The sequence below is a fragment of the Rhinolophus sinicus genome, linkage group LG02 (genome assembly GCF_036562045.2).
Source record: "Rhinolophus sinicus isolate RSC01 linkage group LG02, ASM3656204v1, whole genome shotgun sequence".
Classification (NCBI taxonomy): domain Eukaryota; kingdom Metazoa; phylum Chordata; class Mammalia; order Chiroptera; family Rhinolophidae; genus Rhinolophus; species Rhinolophus sinicus.
The window spans coordinates 162,671,230-162,692,237 of record NC_133752.1 but is presented as its reverse complement, the minus strand read 5'-3'; the positions used below and the strand labels follow the sequence as shown (position 1 = coordinate 162,692,237).

Genomic DNA, 21,008 nt, shown 5'->3' with positions numbered 1-21,008 from the left:
TATATAGAAATGCAATGGACTTTTGTACGTTGATTTTGTAGCGGGCAACTTTACTGTATTCGTTTATTGTTTCTAATAGCTTTTTGATGGAGTCTTTAGGGTTGTCTATACATAGCATCATGTCATCTGCAAAAAATGACAGTTTAATTTCTTCATTCCCAGTTTGGATGCCTTTTGTGTCTTTCTCTTGCCTAATTGCTCTGGCTAGGATTTCCAATACTATGCTGAAAAGAAGAGGTGATAGGGGACAGCCCTGTCATGTTTCTGAGCAAACGGCTTCAGTTTTTCATCATTAATTATAATATTAGTTGAGGGTTTATCATACAGGGCCTTTATTATGTTAAAGTATTTTCTTTCTATACCTATTTTATTAAGTATTTTAACCATAAATGGATACTGTGTCTTGTCAAATGCTTTTTCTGTGTCTAGTGATATAATCATATGATTTTTGTCCTTTATTTTGTTTTTGTGGTGTATCATATTGGTGGATTTGAGTATGTTGAACCATCTTTGTGCCCCTGGGATTGTTGAGTCTTTCAAGAAGGAAATTTGGCAAGATTAATCAGAAACTTTAAAGTAGTTATCCATAAATTGTACTTCTAGGAGTTTATCTTAGGAGAATCAAAGATGTATGCATCACAATAGTATTAGCTATATCATTTATAATATGGAAATATTGGAATATTAAAAAATCCAATAGAAAATGATTGATTAAATTAGCTGCCCAATGGCCTACTATGCAATCTTTCAAATCAAAATCACGTTCTCCAAGAATATTTGAAGTTATTCATGTGATAGTGTTAAATGAATATGACAAGATATGAACATTTATACAGTAAGATCTGAATTTTGTTTTTATAAGATCTGAATTTTGTTTTATATATTTATATGTAAACACACAGAAACTTCTACATAAATACACATATATACACACCCTGTGGCTAACTTAAATATTTAAAGCTGTTTCTTTTAATAAGTTTTATTGGGGATTATTGGCGAACAATGTCTTTCTCCAGGACCCATCAGCTCCAAGTAGTTGTCCTTCAGTCTGGTTGTGGAGGGTGCAGCTCAGCTCCAAGTCCAGTTGCCGTTTTTCTCAATCTTTAGTTGCAGGGGCGCAGCCCACCATCCCATGTGGGAATTGAACCAGCAACCTTGTTATTAAGAGCCATCCTGCTGGGCCTCCGGAAGCTCAGCAGCTGCTCGTTGTCTTCAATCTAGTTGTGGAGGGCGCAGCTCACTGGCCCACATGGGAATCGAACTGGCAACCCTGTTGTTCAGAGCTCGCGCTCTAACCAACTGAACCATCTGGCCGCTCCCAAAATAGTTTTTTTTGTGTGTATCTAAATACATGTTTAGGAAAGAGATTGGAGGGAGACCCATTAAAATATTAACTTTTTATTTCCAGGTGAGATTATGGGTGTTTTTCTTCAACTTTTTCAAATGCTTCTTCAAGAAATCATACATTTGGAAATATATTTTTTAAAATACATATTGTTTAAAAACTAAACCTGCATAATTTTTTAATATGGAAAGTATTCTGTCATCATCAGTATATTTCACATTAGTAGTGGTCTGGTGACTACATTTCTAAATGAATATATGCATACATTTATGTATATGTATTTATATACAAATATTTATACATACATACATACACATTTAGTATATTCTGCTAGGGAATATACTAATGTGATAATATTATTGGCAATTGATCAGAGTTTCCAGTTTTCAATATTTATTTATTTATTTATTTTAAATATGGAACGCTTCACGAATTTGCGTGTCATTCTTGCGCAGGGGCCATGCTAATCTTTTCTGTATCGTTCCAATTTTAGTATATGTGCTGCCAAAGCGAGCACAGTTTTCAATATTTCTTATCCAGATGAATTTTTAGGCAAAATAAATTCTTTTTGTATAAAAGTTTAAGATTCTTAATGTATTTTCAGGCTATTTTAATACAGCTACTATAAAAATTTTGGTTAAGCCATAAATTGTTTTAAAAAGAATCACTTTCAAGTTATTTTTGTGAAAATGATATTCTTCATCAATATTGTCCTGGGCTAATTTTTAAATAGAGCATCAATTATTGATCATTGGCAGTTAACATAGTTAGCCCGATGGAGATGCTGGTCCTGTCAGCTTTAGTCAAAGAACAGTTCATTTAGACAGTAAAAATCATTTCAGGTCATTAGGAGCTCAGAGTAGCATTTATAACTAAAGACTTAAAAAGAATTAGGTTGATTGGATGTAATCTCACATTTATTTCTCTCTCAAGAATTATAGAAAAGCTGTTTCATGTAGTTTGATATTTTATCCTGCTTTTTTGTAGAATGGAAGATGGTGAACCACAAGTAAAAATGAAGTCCTTCAGGTACTTTGAACTGTTGAGATGGTACCTGGTGGGTGGAAAAGGTCACACACGCACATCTTTAGCCAAAGCAAAAAGTGATGTCATGATAGAATAGGTTTATGAATATTCGGTTTTTCTCATATGTGATGCTATGAGAAGTAGTGATTATCAAGTACCTACCTGTTACCTTTCTCTTCTATCTTCTTGAATAACATTTGGCTTACGTATCTTTACATTTTTCTTAAATAGCTGTTTATTAAAAACTTATTTTCTTTAAGCACTAGAGAAAAGCTGGTGCTATAAACAAATCAGAATTATTTATGAGAAACATCTGATTATTAGGAATCTGTCATAATAAATTCTTTGTCAATTGTTTCAATATCAACAAATTGTTTTCCTACATCTGCCAACATAGCCAGATTTTAGCTTTGCTTTTTCTCCATTTATTCTGTTTTATTGGTATGACTCTACAGAGCACTGACATGGTTCAAAGTGGCAGTAACATATATAGAATTAAGAGCCAGGGTCCTGATAAATGATATTAATCAGAGAACTAGCCTCTGGATAAATATGCCTTTTCTTAATAAAATCCTCCAGAAATTTTTTCAGGTGTACCTCCTTCGCGTACAGTACCTGAGTCGAAAACTGGCTATTTCTCCTTCCTCTGAGATTCCTGGCTCCCGCCATCATCCTTTATTGTTCTCTGCGGTGGCCTTGCTCTCACCTTCCTCCAAGCCCTAGTTCTGAGAGAGAGCATGCCTTCTTTTGGGGTACTTTCCTGGAATCCGGCATTTCCGTCCATTGCTACTGTCTATTTTAATGGGTAATACTGGTGGAAAGAAGAGGCGATCATTCTAGCAAGAGGATAATTGTGACTTTTTAATAATAAAATTTAATCTAAAAATTGGTCACGAATAGAACAAGGTGTGAATAAATAACGAAAGTTGATATAAATACACATATAATTTGAATTCTGTCCAGTTTACCTAAAAGTACACATTTTGTTCCAGGAGTGGCATGGCCCAGGGGTGAATGGGGTGGGGTGGGGGAGTATGCACTCTATCAGCCCCATCAGTGCTCTTTCCCCACTTCTACGTGGAAAAATTACATTTTCTTTAATCTCATTTAAAGTTGCTATAAAAACAGATCAAGGCAATCTCCCACTTATCCTCTTTCCCATCAGATTTTTCCCCCTAAATTCTTTTTATAGAGAGAGTATAGAGTTGCCATGATCTGAGTGTTGTAGGAGACAACAGACAAATGTTTACAGTGAAGTGTGAAGAGTGAAATAGCCTAATTCTAGAAATTTAAGATGCACATTTTCCCCCTACATGTTATCATTGGAGAAAATGTCTTATCAATGACATCTTCCTATTATTTGGCATCTCCCTGTGATGCATTAAATAATAATGTATCTTGGATTTGGTGAAATATGGTAGTTGCATAAAAGGTACTGAGGTAGCCAAGAGTGGGAAGTGATTGATCATGAAGTTGTCAAAGAAAGCTTCTCAGGAGAGTAACTGAGCTGGGTTTTGAAGAAGGAGTAGGATTTTCCACAAACGTAGAAGGGAAAGACTTTCTAAGCCTAATAAAGAGCAGCACATAGAGAAGACATCAGACAACATGGCATATTTGAGGACTAGGAAGTCCCTTGGCATTGCTGCTGGATAACATTTGGAGCTGTAGGGAAAAGACATGGAGAGGTGAAACTGGAGATGAAGCAGGTCCTGGAGAAACTTTGGATGTCGTTAGGGAGTTTGGTCATTCCTCTTAGGCAGTAGAAATGCATGTTGGCAGTTCTTTGCAGTGGTATTAGATGATTTGGTTTTAGAATGATAATTCTAAAAGTATTGGGCACGATGGACTAGAAGGGGAAGACATTAGAAGAAGGAACATCAGTTTAAAGGGCTTTTGGGGGTAGTGCAATGAGCTACCTATCATAAAGGCCTGAATTAAGGCAGTGACAGAGTGGGTGGAGAGAAAGCATATTTAAGAAATATTTTAAGGACTGGACTCTATAGGAGTTTGTGATTATTTGGCACTTCAGGGTGAAGAAGAGGAATGGTCTAGAATGAGTCTAGTGGTGTCACCAAAATAAACCCTATAGAAGGAAGAGTAAATCAGGGCTAGTGGAGAAAGGAGAATTTAATGGGGTAAATTGCAGACAAGCACTCAGTTTGGGATTTCTTGAGTTTTAGGGTATTGAGTATTTGGGAATCAGTTAGGTACATAATTCCAGTTCCAAAAGTCAGGAACTGGGTAATGTATAGGGATTTAGTAGTAAGTAGCTTATGAGTAGTGGTAAAGTCTTATGAGGGAATGATATCTCTTAGGGTGAAGCTCTAGGGTGAGGAAAGAGTGGTGCCAAGTAAGGCATCTTGGGGCATCACTGGTATTTAAGGATAGAGGAAGAGCCAAGTAAAGAGATGAAGGGGACTGAGCTAAGCAGGGAGAATGGAGGAAAAGGAGAGGTCACAGAAGCCAGGCAAAGTAGGAGGAATGTCACCAGTGTCCAATTCAAGGCAGGGATCAGCAAGGGACTGCATAAGATAACGATGACCCTTGCTGGAATAGTTTTAGTGGAGAGGGGATTGCGGAAGATTGAACCCGATAGATGGAAAGGGCCTGGGGAATGAAAAATAGAGTGGAGACTGCCCTGTCTCAGGAAGCTAGCTGAGAAGGGAAGACAGTAGCAAAGGAAAAAAGAAAATCCTAGAATTAGGGAAAGGATTTTTTTCTTTATTTTTTCAGAGGGAAGAGACTAACACGTTTATAGACCCATGGGAAGGAGCTGTGAAAGAGAATGAGATTAAGATGCTAAGAACTGTTTAAGCAAATACCAGAGAGGAGTTGGCTTTGACTAGAAGGCTACCCATCTCTTCTTCTAAGACTGAAGGGAAGTACAAAAAAACCACCCACCATGGCTCTTAGACAGATGTCTTAGTTCTTGAAAGTTTCAGGAAACAAGGTAGGGAAGGAAGGAGCAACAATAGTGAGTGGGGGTAAAAGCGCTGTGAAGTTTACAAGTGCCATTTCTGTTCCCAGCAGCTCCTTTCTCTTCCCTGACTAGCAACTGCAGGGCCAAAGGTGGGAAGAAGAACAAGCGGCCTGTGTTTGCTGCGCTCCATGCGTGCTTCAGCTAGTTTGGGTTACTGTGGAGCTGCTGAATGTGAAATACAAAGGAGGTTCTTTTTCCTTTGTAGAGAAGCTCATAGCCAAACTGAAAAACGGAGGAGAGAGAAAATGAATAACCTGATTGAAGAGCTGTCAGCAATGATCCCTCAGTGCAAGCCCATGGCCCGAAAACGGGACAAACTTACGGTTTTAAGAATGGCCGTTCAACACTTGAAATCTTTAAAAGGTGAGTTTGAAAATGGCCTCCACACTTAGATTTGTGAAGCCTTCACAGTAATTGAGGTCTCTGATTGGTTTGTTGTTACTGGCTATTGAGATGCTATGCAAATGTGCCTTTCAGCTTTAGAGGTGTTAATTTGATGCTCATCCATATTCTGTATGTGAAGAGAATGCTAATTTGGATGGTGCAAAACTTGGATCTCCTAAAAGCTTTATCTTAAAGCTTTCTGTGTGTGAACTTGAAAAGTCTTTACATTTCTACGTGTTTTCCCATGTATAATATGAAGATAATAATGCCTGCCATATATGCCTCTCAGTATTTTAGGAGTTCTGGGATGTAGTATTAGTTATTATAATTTTAAGTTATTGTCAGATTTTCATTCTTAGAAAAGCAAATCTACTTAAATTCAGCCCATTTCTCTTAAAACTGCTTTCAGATTTATAGGTAGTACCTTAAGATGCATTACACCTTGCTGTTATTCTAAGGTATTCTCAAGGTATTACTCATTGGGTGAAGGAGATCCTTAACCATTGCTTCTTTGAGTATGCATGGGCTGGTCATTCCTGACCTTAGCAGTTCCCCAACTTAATCTTGAATTTTAAATCAAAGTGTATATGTGTGTAAATGTATAGTCAAAATCGCATCTGCTTTGGGAGTAACCCCATTCCAACTTGGGGGCCAGTTTCATGGAAATAGAACTGAGTTTTAGATACATGAATGTTAATGACACACATTTATGTTGAGAAGACGAGAAGACCTGGCAGAGGAGTGAGCTGTGGACCACAGAGGAGACTCGGAAAGTTCCAATTTGTAAAGATCTAAAAGGTTATAGTGAAATTTGACTCAAAGAGTGTACAACAGGAATAGGCAAAGGATAACCACGTATCTTCTTTAGATCTTTGTCCTACACTGCATGCTAGGAAAAGGAAAATCTGTTTCAGGGAAAAGCAAGTTATATGGTCGGAATACAAGGACTGGGCCAAATTGAGTTAGTGGCTTAGAAGACAGGAGTGTTGACCTGGACTCTGGGTGCACATTGGAGTCTAGACAAAGAGGCTCTTGTTTCATAATGAACAACAACGACAACAACAACAAAAACCCTGCAAAATCTGTTCACATTGAAAGAGGTAGAGGAGAGGGGAGCATATACAAATTAAGAAGTAAAACTACAGATAGCTAGTAAAGGCCTATTTAATAGTAACTTGTGCAAGTTGTAAAAATCGATACCTTAAATCATCTTCCTTTGATCTCCACATATGGTAGAAAAATGGCACATACACTCCAGCGGACTATGTGCAGATCTGGAGAGGAGGTAATTGTGAAAAGAAAGTACTGTACAGCTCTTGATTCCTTCAATGCCATGCAGAGCAGTGCAAGTGTTCGGATACTGCCTGGCAGGCTTCCTGTTGGGAGCATAATTGGCAGTCTTAGTTTCAGAAGTCTGTTGTGAAATGAGATAAGTAAGATTCTCTTTTGCCTACATCTGAGTCTTGCATAAGTTGCATGCAATATTTCCCTTAAATCTTTCAGCAGGGAACCTTTGCAGGATCAGCTGAGGTCATTTGATTGCAAACCTAAAATTACCCAAGAATTTTCACATTTGCAATGTCCTGAGGGAGGAGGACCTAAGGGAGAAGCCATGAATCAATCAATTAATTCAACAAACACAACTGAGCATCAACTAGATGCCTGTTCAGTGCTGGGGATATAAAAATGAATGAGGCTAGATCTCTGTGCTCTACGGATTCATGGCTGGACAAGAGGGACATACTCATGAAGAGATCAGTAAAACCTAGTGGGAGAAATATTACAGTGGAAGTATGAGTGTCAGAAAAATAGGGAGGAGACACTGTCTAAATCCAGAGGGGATTTCTTGGAACAGAGCGTCAATTTTGCCATTGGACCTTCTAAACCAAAGTGAGGTGGTCAAGTACTCATCAGACATCCTAATCAGACTCTTTAGTTAGTGCTACCACAAGTGAGATGACTTAAAGCGCTTTGGTCTGCATCCCAGTGCCCAGGTCAGAACGTACCCCCACCTTGGCTGACATCAGAGACACTGGATCATCAGAGGGTTACATAATTACTTTACAGACAGAAGGATGGTGAAATCATTTTTTTTACTACACTCTGCAGTAGTGCTTCTCAAGCTATCTGGGGGAAGAGCAAGTAACCCACACCCCCATCTGTTGTAAAATATAACACAGGTGATTACTGGTAACATGATCGTGGGCTGGGATGCCACATTACATTTATATAATAACGTGTCTAAATGCTTATTCTCAATTTCTGTACTCATCTCGCCACAGTTGGCTGTTGACATTGGTCTGCAGACCATAATTGGAGTAGCCCTGCTCTGCGGCATGCACTTTCAGAAAAGCTGTGCGCATTCAGTGTGTGTGGTCTTATTCCTGGGGACAGTAGGCGCAGTGGTGTGTGCATGTGGGTCCTGGAAGCAAACCTCCTCGGTCCATCCTGCCTCCCTGACTTAATAGCCATGTGACTTACTCAAGTTGTTTAACATTCTAATACTCAACTTCCATATCCGTAAAATAGGAATAATGAATTTGCCTCCTAGGTTTGTTGTTAAGAGTAAAGAATAGTGCTTCTGAAGGGTGAGCACAGTGTTTATGAATGGTGGAAGTGGCAGTAAGCGTAAGAGGAGCAGGAGGCATACTTGCTATTGTCATTTTGATCATTATCATTATGATCATTATCATTGTTATTGTCATATTGTCATTTTTTTTAACCTGATGAATAGTGGAACAAAAGTAAGTGATCATGTTTCCTCATTTGTTTTTGCCATCAGAAATCTGAGAGTCAAATTTGTTACCCCTCTTTGGCAGGTGTACAGTATAACACAGCATGTATTTTCTTACCTCAATCTAGCTTCAGCTCAACTCTCACTGCCCTCATTTTCTCCTTAGTCGGCCACACTCGCTCACCTAGTCAGGGCTCACCAATTCTGGCTGGTTTACACTCAGGATTTCCCCGGCATCCTTGTGACAACCTTGCTCAGGGTCCAGACCTGGAAGTGTCACTGTCTTGCTCAGGTTGATTTATTGCTGTCTGCTGGCCTGTCCCTCAGCGTCTGCATCTTTCAGGCCACCCTTTCTCAACTTCCTCCTACCAGGCTGCTGTGTAGTGGTAGTAATAGTAGTAGTAGCAGCAGCAGCAGCAGCAGCAGCAATAAATAATAAGAAGAAGCATCTGTGTGGTAATAATAATACTCATATACTGTGTAGTAGGTGTAATAATAACAAGAAGAAGAAATCATTCCGGGGAATTGTTTGACGCCTACCTAGAAGGTAGTCTCCAAAAGAGGATTTTCTTTTGCTTATGCCAGGCTCTTAGCGGTGTTACCAGTCTGAGAAAACTTTACCAAATTATACCATGAGGTGTTTTTAATTTTCTGGTTTTCTATTTTCCTTAGGTACGTTCTTTTACTTAGGTAATTGGTAGATTTGGGCTGCAAATCCATTCAAGAGCCCATATGTGGTTAAAATGTCTCGGGGTGTTACCCTACTTTCTCTTGCAAAAGCAACTTTCCTTGCAGTTCTTAAGAGGAGGGGATTGCCATTAGGGATGTTGGGAAGCATAAAGGAGGGAAAATGGATTTACCTCAGAATCAGCCTTGCCCAAAGGTATCTGAGAACAGCACACCTTGGCCTGTTTAGCGGTCCCCTGCACCCCCTTGTGGCCGTGAACGGCTTTCGTGAATCAAGGGTGGTGGATGCCCTCAAGGCAGGGGTTTGGACCTGATAAATCCTTATCATTTTTGCCAGCTCTTCAGTAGCTTTTAGAGACTTTCAGTTTAATACAATAAGCTCTGTGCTAAGGGCTTAAAATGAATCATTTCATCTTTATACCTTATACATTTTTGTCTATTATCAGAACAGAAGTCTTCATGTGATCTTTAAAGAGTCATATGGAAAATCTATGAATCCATGAAGAATCGCCTCCATTCAGGGTAATTCATAGGATCAATTTTAATAAGCTAAGAAACTATAAAAATTACTGGATTCTTGAATATTGTTGCATGTTATAATGTAGATAATATATTGCATTTTGTTATTTGTTTTTTGTAGAGAGTGCTTACTGTCTGTACATTTGAACATAAATGAATAAGTAGTTTCAAGAATTTACAATCTAAAAGCAGGAAATTTTAATCTAGTAATGACAGAGAAGGAGAACGGTTACAGAAGAGGTCTTAGGATGTGCTAACAGAGAAAATACCATCACTATCACTATCTCACCAGTAGCAGCAGCAGCATAGCTAATGTTCATTGAGCGTTTACTACATTTTCATCCCTACTGTATTTTCAGTAACTTTTTGACTTATTTTTAGGTACGACAAATTTTTATGCAGGAGATAATTATCGACCTTCATTTATTCAGGATGAGCTCAGGCACTTAATCCTTAACGTAAGTAAACAGATATATTTGTCTAAGTTGTATTTGCCCTTGCAATTTTATTTGAATGGGAGGCAAATTTGTTTCAGTTTGCTTCTTGTTGTAAACATACAGGACTCTATTACACCAAGTTTATTTTAGCGTCAAAATTTAAGTTAGCAAGTAATCATGTCTTATTAGTTTCAGCTAATGAAAATAGAGGCAGAGGATAGGCACTTTCTAAAAAAATGGAGCAAGGATTGTCTTGAATGCTAAGCTCTTACACTGCCAAATGCACTCACCTCCCATACCAGAGGATCTATTCCCCACTATTACCACTTCCTTCGAAGCCATCTACTTTATTGTATTCCTACAGGATCCTGTTCTCTGCCCATTAGCCAATCACTGCTTCCTTAATGAGTTGTTAGGCAATGCTTTGACATTTCTGTGCTCATCAAGTCATATGCATGGGTTTCCAGGTTCACTAGTCTAGAGATTGATTTGACATGGAAAATGTGACCATGTCATCGACTCATCCTGCCCCCAGGAGGTATTAAGTGTCTTGATCTTGTGCTATGTCTGCTGGGCTTTAACCCAAAGTATGACCAAACAGAAAGGTTCTTCATATATATTTCTGTCCATTTTTCTTTCAACTTTTTTGAAAAGCCCCTCTTTTATTTGAACAGCTGAATTTAAATATATTCCTGATAGGAATATAAAGCATTGTTTTGCAGACAACAAAAGATTTTTAAAGATAGTGAAATGTACAGTATGCTTTGGAAGCTTGCTCGCCAATCTTGAACTGTTTTTTCAGCCATAACTTAACATAGCCTCAGTTATGCCCCTTATAGAATGTACCTGTCTATTTCACCTCATGTTTGTTTCCAATTAGTAAATATTAGTTCAAGAAATGTCAAGTGAGGGTGCCAGACTCATCCTGTGCGCATACATACCATTTCCATATAGTTTGCTTCACAGGGGATTTACTCTGTAGATCTTATGGGAGTAGCTGATTAAAATTTTTTAAATTTAGTTTTGAATTATATCATTATCGAGTGATAGCTTATCATTATTCAAAAAAGTGTAAAAAGGTGTACAGCAAAATATTTTCATCCCTTCCTCATCCCAGTCTGTACATCTTTCCATCTCAACATATCCATAGTCTGTCATTGTTACTGGTGTGTTTTGATATCTTCACACAGTTTCTGTATGCAATAGGATAGAATTTGGTGTAGGTGATTTTTATATTAAGAAATATTTCAAGTAAATGTTCCATGGGTGAACTTCCCATGTCAAAAACATTAGTTTAGACTGGAGTCCAATTCGATGTTCTTTTAAAATCTTTTTCACATATCTCTTAAGAAAATTTCTTAAAATTAATTTTGCTAGATCTATGATCACTCTTTTAGTTTTATTGCTACAGTAATTTCCTCAGCATCTGAATGTGTGTGTATGAGAAAGACAGATGATATTTTAAAATATTTACTTTCATATTTTTAAATCCTAGATTGCAGAAGGCTTCCTATTTGTGATTGGATGTGAAAGAGGAAACATTCTCTTCGTTTCTAAATCAGTCTCCAAAATACTTAATTACGATCAGGTATCCAAAACTGAGGATATCTTCCACACTATGTTTAGTTTTTTTTTGAACAAACATATTTTGAAACTCTCTTTCTGAATCCTTTCTTCCACTGGGCTGTGGGATTACGGTCACCATAGGAGAGGTGAAAAAATATTTGGAAAGAGTGTAGATTTTTATTACTGACAAGAGTGTTCACTTCCTGACCTTCAGCAACTTATTTCATTTTCCTAAACCTCAGCTTTCTCTTATGTACAAAGTGGAAATGATGATTAGGCCAGTCTCTCAGGATGGAAAGACTAAATAAACCGTCATATTTGAGAGTGTCTGAACAATATTAGTCACCCTTCTCTGTTTCAGCCAACAGACAGCAGTATTACTAATTTTAAGTTATATAATATATGAATGGCATTACAACTTTTCATCTAAGCTCTGGCGACAAACTCTGAAATACATCTTCTATTTAACAGGCTGTGTAATTGCTGTACCTCTTCATTACTGAATACCATTTCATTTAAACTAGTTGCTTAAAAACTATAGCACTGGAAGTAATTCAACAGAATGAATAAACTAGTACCTGTGTTCTCCTTTTTAGAAATCAGATACCCCAAAGATTTTATCTTAAATAATGCCCACTAATTTCAGCCTGTATTTTCCCAAAACTTGAAAATTTGAAGAGATATAAGGTATTCATAGATAAATAACAAAGAAAGATATTATGAGCCTACATTCAGAAGGAATGAGAACCAAATAAATCACGTAGGTAGGTATAGCTGGGGGCACAAAAGCAGGGCAAGACTTGGTTATTCCATCTTCTAATTAGAAATGGAGAACATCACACACACATACACGTGCACTAAAATAATTGACAATTCGAAGTAGCGCTGCAGTTCCAAATTAGGGACATGGAATCCAGTCCCACTGGGCACTGACTTCGCATTTCAGAGACCATTCAAGAGACTCACTGACTGTTCTGGATGGCTCTGGGATCCCAATGGTGCAGGGTCTGGTCTCCAGCTTTTCAGATTCTGAAATCTGATTTGCTCTAAAGCAGAGTTCTGGACAGGCTTATATTAGACTTTATACCCAATAGACGGATGTATAAATCAGATTGCTAGATTTTTTGTTTGTTTGGTTTTTTAGTATGAGATAACTGACTGCCATGCAATCCAGGCTCCTTGTACCATCTGGTCCTTTTGTTCTATATTCTATAGGAATGTCTACTTGGGTAATAAAGGAGTTCAGAAGACAGGTGATCACTGTGGGTCAGGGACGACTTCACATGCAAAGTAGAATAAGGAAAACATTTTAGGTTGAGAGAGGGAATCTAAGGTGTCTAGGGAGTAAAAGATAATTGGCTGGATTGAGTTTGTAGAGAAGAGGTAATGAATTCCAGGTGATGATACCATGGAACAAAGGCACAGACCTAGGAATGTTCTGTATATTGGGAGAAGTGGGAGGCGTCCCAGGTTAGATTTTGTTTTTCAATAGTATGGCAAATCTCTGAGTCACACCATAAAATCACAGGTATTCTGTGACTTCCATATGATACTATAATTACTGTACTTTACCAAGGATAAAGTTTAAAGTAAATCATAATATGATTTTGAGGTAACATATATGAGTGGGGGATATTAACAAGAGTAATCAGAGTAAATAGAATATTAGAGGTTAGATATTTGTGTGATTTGTGTGTATCCAGTATGGTGCTGGGTGCATCTATTTTTTTCTATCTACAAATATGACCCTACTTTTAACATTAAAATTAATGTCACACAGTGTAGTAGCTGTATCTTTGAGCTTAAGAAAACGCAACTTTAACGAAATGATATTTATCATATGTCTGTATAAAGAAACGTAGAAAAATTATGGTACTGATTTTAAATGAATTTCTGCTTTATAAATAGGCAAGTTTGACTGGACAAAGCTTATTTGACTTCTTACATCCAAAAGATGTTGCCAAAGTAAAGGAACAACTGTCTTCTGATATTTCACCAAGAGAGAAGCTAATAGATGCCAAAAGTAAGTTCTCATTTTAGCATGCTTACCATTTAATGTAAATATAATTGTTACTTAAAAGTACAGCTGTACATGTCAACTATAATTTAAAAAATATATAGTCACAGAATATACAGTATAGGGAATATAGTCAATGGTATTGTAATAGCTATGTATGGTGTCAGATGGATAGTAGACTTGCTGGGATTATCACTTTGTGAGGGGTGTAAATAATCTAATCATTATGTTGTTTTGTATACCTGAAACTAATAATAAAAATACAGCTTTACAATGTTTTTGAACATTTATCTAATTCTGGTTTTATGAAGAGTAAAATTATGTAGTAAACTTCACAATCAACCTCAGTTTAAAAAAAACAATATAGCTATATAAAGAATTCTTGTATTCATACACATAGAAAAACAAGAACTATATTCATCTAAAGATGCTTTGTTTGAGGAAAATATGATTGCTTCATGTTTGTTGTGTTTCATATGTTAATAAAATCTTTACAAGTAAGTATCACTTGGGATAAAAAAATTGCTGGAGTTTTCATTATTCAGTTATATTCTGAGAGATAATTATTCTCTTACATGGGTTAGGTCTTTTCAGTATGAAACACCTTGTATAATTGTCCTTGGGAGGTGTACGTATTCTTTCTTTTCTCCAAAAATACTTACTATCTCTGAAAATGCTTAGTGCCAAGTAATTATTTACAATACAAAAATAATGATGCTTTATGCCATTATTATTATAACTGAGATTTTTTTTTCATTTTTAAATTTTTATTTCATTTCAGTTTTATTATCTTTATCATGTACCCCTGGGGGGGAAAATAAAGAGAAATTGCAAATGTTTATAAGTTATCAAAATGATAGCTTGACAAATACTCTCATTTTTGGTAGGTTTCACTTCCTGACATACTGTACAATGATGTTAATTGCTTTAAATAGCCATTTCTCTTTTTTAATTTATAAAAAAAATGCAATAGATGACCAGAAAGTGTTAGATAAATTTCAATATTATTTGAAAATATTATTTTCTTCTTTTGCCTCCTTTTACTATGAAAGCTGGTTTGCAAGTTCACAGTAATTTCTACACTGAAAGGACTCGTGTGTGTTCTGGCTCAAGACGATCCTTTTTCTGTCGGATAAAGAGTTGTAAAATCTCTGTGAAAGAAGAGCATGAGTCCTTACTCAACTCAAAGAAGAAAGGTATCATTATTTCAAAGTATCAAGTGATTTAAGGAATGGGTATAAAATTAATGTCCAAAATATTTTATGTACAGAAAAAATAAAATATATGGTCAAGGCAAATTATTGAGGCCAAAAACACTTAAGGAAATAAGTTGTTTTTAACCAGAATTATTTAGATTAGCTGATCATATCTTTCAAATTTATCAAGTAATTACATTCTTTATTGCCCAAGATTTTAATGGTGCTGTTGAAATTGCAGTTAGGGGGCTATCAAATGGGGAAAAATTGGAAGATATGGAAACAGAACTTTTGTTATGAAATTCCATTACTAGTTTTAAAATATAAAAGTTAGTTCTTTTTTAAAAATTGCAATAGTACAAGAGCCTGGTTTGATTAATTTTGGTGAGCGTTTCTTTGGTTAAATATTTCTAGGTCTGTTTTCTTATGATTCTTTTATAGACTAGTTTTGGAGATACTTACATTGAAGTGGAAATGCTGGGTCGTATGGTAGTTATGTTTTTAACTTTTTGAGGAACCTCCACACTGTTTTCCATAGTGGCTGCACCAATTTACAAACCTGTGTATAAGGGTTCCCTTTTCTCCACATCTTTGCCAGCACTGGATATTTGTTGATTTATTGATGATGGCCATTCTGACAGGTGTGAGTGAGGTAATATCTCACTGCAGTTTTGATTTGCATTTCCCTGATGATAGTGATGGTGAACATCTGTTTATATGTCTATTGGCCATCTGTCTGTCTTCTTTGGAGAAATGTCTATTCAGGTCCTCTGCCCATTTTTAAATTGAATTCTTTGTTTATTTGCTATTGCGTTGTATGAGATCCTTATAAATGACATCTGATAATTAAGTTCAAGAACTCATCCTAGGAAATAAATATCTGTTGTGTAAGCCACCCTGTCTGTGGTACTTTGTTATGGGAGTCCTAGCTGGCTAAGAGAGCAAACACGTTGGATCATTTTCCTTGTACCATAATTCTAATGAGAAGTAATCTGAAAAGGCTCTGCAATGGGAACCAAAGGAATCTGGGCCTTGCTGATAATAAATGTAAGTTTATCAAATGGGCATTTTGCAATTTGGCTTGAAATACAGAACTGCAAGTCACAAATCAGTGGTGTATGATTCTATCATGTGTGGACTTGCTCTTCTTTCTGTCACCTTAAAACAGCACGTGACTGAATGTATGCATCTTGGAGGATTTTTCTTAGATATGGGAGTCCAAGTCAGTCACTGATGATAATCTTGGAAGTATTAATGCTTTCTGTGTCTGGTCTTTTAACACTTTGCAAAGATGCAAAAAGGAAAGTGACATTTTCTCCATGTAACTGCATGGTACTGTTATAGTATTTTGAAGCAGTGTTGTAAATTTTGAATTTTAAGCACAAACACATGTGTATAGTCATTCTTGAAGAATGTAATAATTAAACTTTAGTTCTTCCATGTGGTTTCTAAAAGGATTTTTTCATTATAAGTTTCAGAGATTTATAGAAGAGGCAGGGAGTATTTCTTTCCTTTGAAATAAATATTGATAATCTTACTGGAAAAATACATATATTTCCAGAATAGCTGGCAAATGGTCAATTAGAACTGATTTGTAGTTGAATTTTGTGGTGAGCTAAAGGAGCTGACTATTTTTAAGTCCCCCCAATGTTCCAGGTTCTCATACTAAACTCTGCCTCACAGTAGGCTTTAGGACAGAGTAGAATGGGCCTGGGCTCTGAATTCAACAGGGTTTTAATGGTCTGCCACTTAACAGCAGTACAGCTTCAGGCAAGTTCCTCTCAATGTGTGGAAATTAGGTGTTAAGAGCTGAATTATGTTTCCCCAAAATTCACTTGTTAAAACCCTAGCTCCCAGTGTGACTGTATTTGGAGACAGGACCTTTAAAGAGGTGATGAAGGTTAAATGAGGTCATAAGAGTGGGGTCCTAATCCAGTATGCCTGGTGTCTCTTAAGAAGAGGCCAAGACATGGAAACAACCAAAATGTCCTTCGATAGATGAATGGATAAAGAAGTTGTGGTATATATACACAATGGAATACTATTCGGCGGTAAGAAAAGATGATATAGGAACATTTGTGACAACATGGATGGATCTTGAGAGTGCAATGCTGAGCGAAATAAGTCAGACAGAAAAAGCAGAGAACCATGTGATTTCACTGATATATGGTATATAAACCAAAAACAACAAAAGAACCAAGACAAACAAATGAGAAACAGAAACGTATAGACACAGACAATAGTTTAGTGGTTACCAGAGGGTAAGGGGGGTGGGGGGCGGGAGATGAGGGTAAGGGGGATCAAATATATGGTGATGGAAGGAGAACTGACTCTGGGTGGTGAACACACAATGGGATTTATAGATGATGTAATACAGAATTATACACCTGAAATCTATGTAATTTTACTAACAATTGTCACCCCAATAATTTTAAAAATAAATTAAAAAAAAAAGAAAAGAAAAAGAGGGAGAGTCATCTGGAGTACACACAGAACACAGGCCATGTGAGAACACAATGAGAAGTCAGCTGTCTACAAGCCAAAGAGAGAAACCCAACCTTGATCTTGGACTTCTAGCCTCCAGAGCTGTGAGAAAATAAATTTCTATTGTTTAAGCCACTCAGTCTGTGGAATTTTGTTATGGCAGCCCTAAGAGACTGATACAATGGGTAGAATATAGCACCTCATGGGAGTATGGTTAGGATTACATGTGGCTAATATAGTGTTTGGCTCCTACTGAGCACACAATAAATGGAAGCCATTATTTGTGGCTCAAAAAGAGAGGAAGAAAATAAAAGCAAGAAGAAAATTAGTAATTATTTAAAATCTATATGGCAAGCAAGCACTTTGTATAAGTACCTAAATTAATCTACATAATAGTCCTGTGCAAACTGCCCTTCTGTCTCGCAAATGAGGAAACTAAAGCTTTAAAAAGGTTATGTAATTTGTCTAAAGTCATACAGAAAGTGGCAGAAACAGGAGTTGAGCTTTAAATCTGTATTCTTTTCTCCTGTGCCATGCCACCTACTAGAGTAGCTTCCTAGATGCCAAAGATTATTAATGAAAGAGATCCATTGTAAATGATTTCTCTCGTAGACACACAATGAGGGGCTTGGCTTCTGTTGTAGAAATGTGTTCCTGCCCACACGTGAATGTTCACTCCCACGTCAAGCTGCGGCACACAGATGCCTGCAGTCAGAGTCAAATATCTTCTCCAAAAAGGACTTTTTAATCTACTCATGCCCTGGAACCAAGTGTGCGCTTAAGTCTCCAGAGCTTGCGCCAAAGGCATGGGGCCAATTTGGCCTAAGGAATGGTAAGGGCATGTGTTAACAATCAGTATGACCCTTCCTTGAGGTGCCTGGTTTGAGGAGAACTGCATGCAGACAGACATGTAGACAGATGCCTGGACCAGGGTAAGGTAACTGCAAAATGGAACCCTGATTTGTCACATGGATGACTTCCCATGTGTGAGATCATTTTGTATTCTAGTTTAACCAAGCAGAGTGTCGTCAAATGGAATAATTATATTTTGCATATAGTTACTACTAAATTGTTCTCTCCAGTAGTAATTAGCCAATGTAATTGACTGTTTTAAGACCACTCCCTAATAATGATGAAAATTAATAACGGTGTTTTTCTTCCCTTTTACTATATGTTACATTAAATTTTCAAACTATTTTTAAAACTATTTTTTAGAGTAGTTTTGAGTTTACAACAAAATTGAAAGGGAGGTAAAGACATTTCCCATATATTCTTGGCCCCCACACATGCATAGATTCCCCAATTTTGAACATCTTCCACCAGAATGGTATTATTATTATTTTTTTAACCAAGGATGAAACCTACATTAATACATCATAATCACCCAAACTCCATAGTTTACCTTAGGGTTCACTCTTGGTGTACATTTTGTGTTTGGACAAATATATAATGATGTACATCCATCATTATAATATACAGATTATCTTCACTGCCCTGAAAATTCTCTGTGCTCTGCCTATTTATCTCTCCCCACCACCACCCCTGGCAACCACTGATCTCTTGTCTCCATAGTTTTGCTTTATTTACATTTAAATATAAAAGGAGAGTAGAAAGCAGCCCTTTTAATGCTAATTGAAACTGAATTTAAAATTTATGAAAGGCCATTGGCAAGATTAGCCATGAGTGACAACAGCATGGTTTGAACTGTGCAGGTCCACTTACATGCAGATTGTTTTCCAATAATTACTGTAAATATATTTTATCTTATGATTTCTTAACATTTTCTTTGCTCCAGCTTATTGTAAGAATGCAGTACATAATACATATAACATACAAAATATGTGTTAATTGACTTGTTTGTTATTCGTAAGGCTTCCAGTCAATAATAGGCTATTAGTAAAGTTTTGGGGGAGTCAAAAGTTATATGCGGATTTTCGACTGCTGGAGGGTCAGTGCCCCTAACTCTCTCATTGTTCAAGAGTCAAATGTACTGTTCTCGCTCATATTGTATATGTTTGAGATATTCTGTAATAAAATGTTTTTTTAAAAATAAGCAAGATCAACATTGAAAACATTCCTACCCTGATTCTAACAGTGATGTCATGGATTCCAACTTTGAAAAAGCTTCTAAGATAGGGATAAAATTACTCACATATATCAACTTGTGAAATCAAAGGCTGATGAAAGACTGCTGTCAAATATCTTAGATAATTCTTAAGTTTATCTTGGTAAGATAATCAGTAATACAGTAATGCACCCCAAATCCATTGGCTTCTTGTGCAAGTATGGCAGATGCTATCAGTACCACATGACATATCCTTTCAACACCTACCACTTCAAGGGCATGCCACCTGGTTTCCAATGTCTGATGCCCGTTACTCTCTGCTTGACCTCTTTTTCTGGTCTTTGGAGATAGCTCTGCTTATTGGGGTTGATTGTGGTGCCATTAAACAGGATAGGGAATAGTGATAAAGACATGGTTTGGGGTTGGAAGAGATAATGACTTGTAATTTAAGGCATCTGTGGACCGTGAAGGGGGTGATGGGTGTTAGCGGTTGAATACAAGGTCCTATGCATGGCTTACAGGAGCTAAAACCCATCTCTTCCCTGCTTTAGTCTCCAGTTCCCCATTGCAGACAACACATCAGCCACATTGGACTGCTCTCTCGACTTGGTTTACACTGGCTGTTCCCTCGTCTGATTGGAACACCTTTTTGTATCCATTCCCCTCCAAGCAATTCCTGTTTGAACCTTCTGTGACAGAGCTCTCACTAACATCAAATAGCAGGGCATTAGTGGTTCAGAAAAGGAGTTCTGGACCCATCCTGTCTAGATATAAGCCTTGGCTCCACCTTGCCCTGCTGTGACCTAGGCGTTAACTCTCAGATTCCTAACTCAATGGGGATAATATTAGGACACCTCACAGGACTATTAAGATTAAGTGAATTATAAATTTAAAGCACTTGAGACAGAACGTAGCACACAAAGTGTTCTGTAAAACATTGCTGTTACTATTAGTTGCTATTTTATAAGACAACCCATATCATCTTGTTTTTAAAAATCTTCTTAAAAGAATTGTTGTAATAACACTCTTACTAAATAGTGCTGATTTAAAACAGTGACAGTTCTGGTCTTTTCTAAATCTTATCACAAACAACTGTTTTAAGTAATTTTTACTAGACTTGTGTTCCTTCATTTCAACCTTTAAGTCACTTCTTTTGTGTATTTCCATAATCTGTAAACTCCTATCTTTTATGCCTGTGTTGCATTTCATTGTTTTCTTAAGCACTTCCTGATGTTTGAGCATATGGATTATTTCCAATTTTTTATTATTCTGGTTGAACCTGTTTGACAAGCTTTTTCCCATGAGTTAATTGCTTGGAATTTTTCTGAAAAATGAAATTTGAGTCAAATTTTATTGTCATAAAACCTTTTATTATAAAAATCTCCACATGTTCTCTAAAATGTTTCTATAATCATATATCTATTAACCATTATAAGTGCTGACATAAGAAATTTAAGAAGGTATTCATAATTATCCTTTAAACTTATGTATATAAATTATAATACACCAAAATTTTAATAAACTGAAAACAATCTTTGTTTCAGTTTATTAAGAACAAGAGTTTAACT

General features: G+C 36.7%; 1 protein-coding gene and 1 non-coding gene across 3 annotated transcripts in view; one reads left to right on the top strand and one right to left on the bottom strand.

Annotated features, from left to right (window-relative positions):
* The window catches only part of BMAL2 (basic helix-loop-helix ARNT like 2), a 61,828-nt gene that overhangs the window by 27,928 nt on the left and 12,892 nt on the right, over positions 1-21,008 (top strand). Inside the window, exons 3-8 of one of the 2 annotated variants that reach the window (XM_019737416.2) lie at positions 2,333-2,374; positions 5,557-5,714; positions 10,057-10,133; positions 11,608-11,700; positions 13,587-13,701; positions 14,748-14,891. In XM_019737416.2, coding sequence (XP_019592975.2) covers positions 2,333-2,374; positions 5,557-5,714; positions 10,057-10,133; positions 11,608-11,700; positions 13,587-13,701; positions 14,748-14,891 — 629 coding nt within the window. The remainder of the gene's footprint in view (positions 1-2,332; positions 2,375-5,556; positions 5,715-10,056; positions 10,134-11,607; positions 11,701-13,586; positions 13,702-14,747; positions 14,892-21,008) is intronic. The other variant, XM_019737418.2, reaches the window with a different exon arrangement.
* Positions 1,756-1,862, bottom strand: LOC141570339 (U6 spliceosomal RNA). Its single transcript, XR_012494332.1, has one exon. It is a non-coding gene; the product is annotated as a U6 spliceosomal RNA (small nuclear RNA).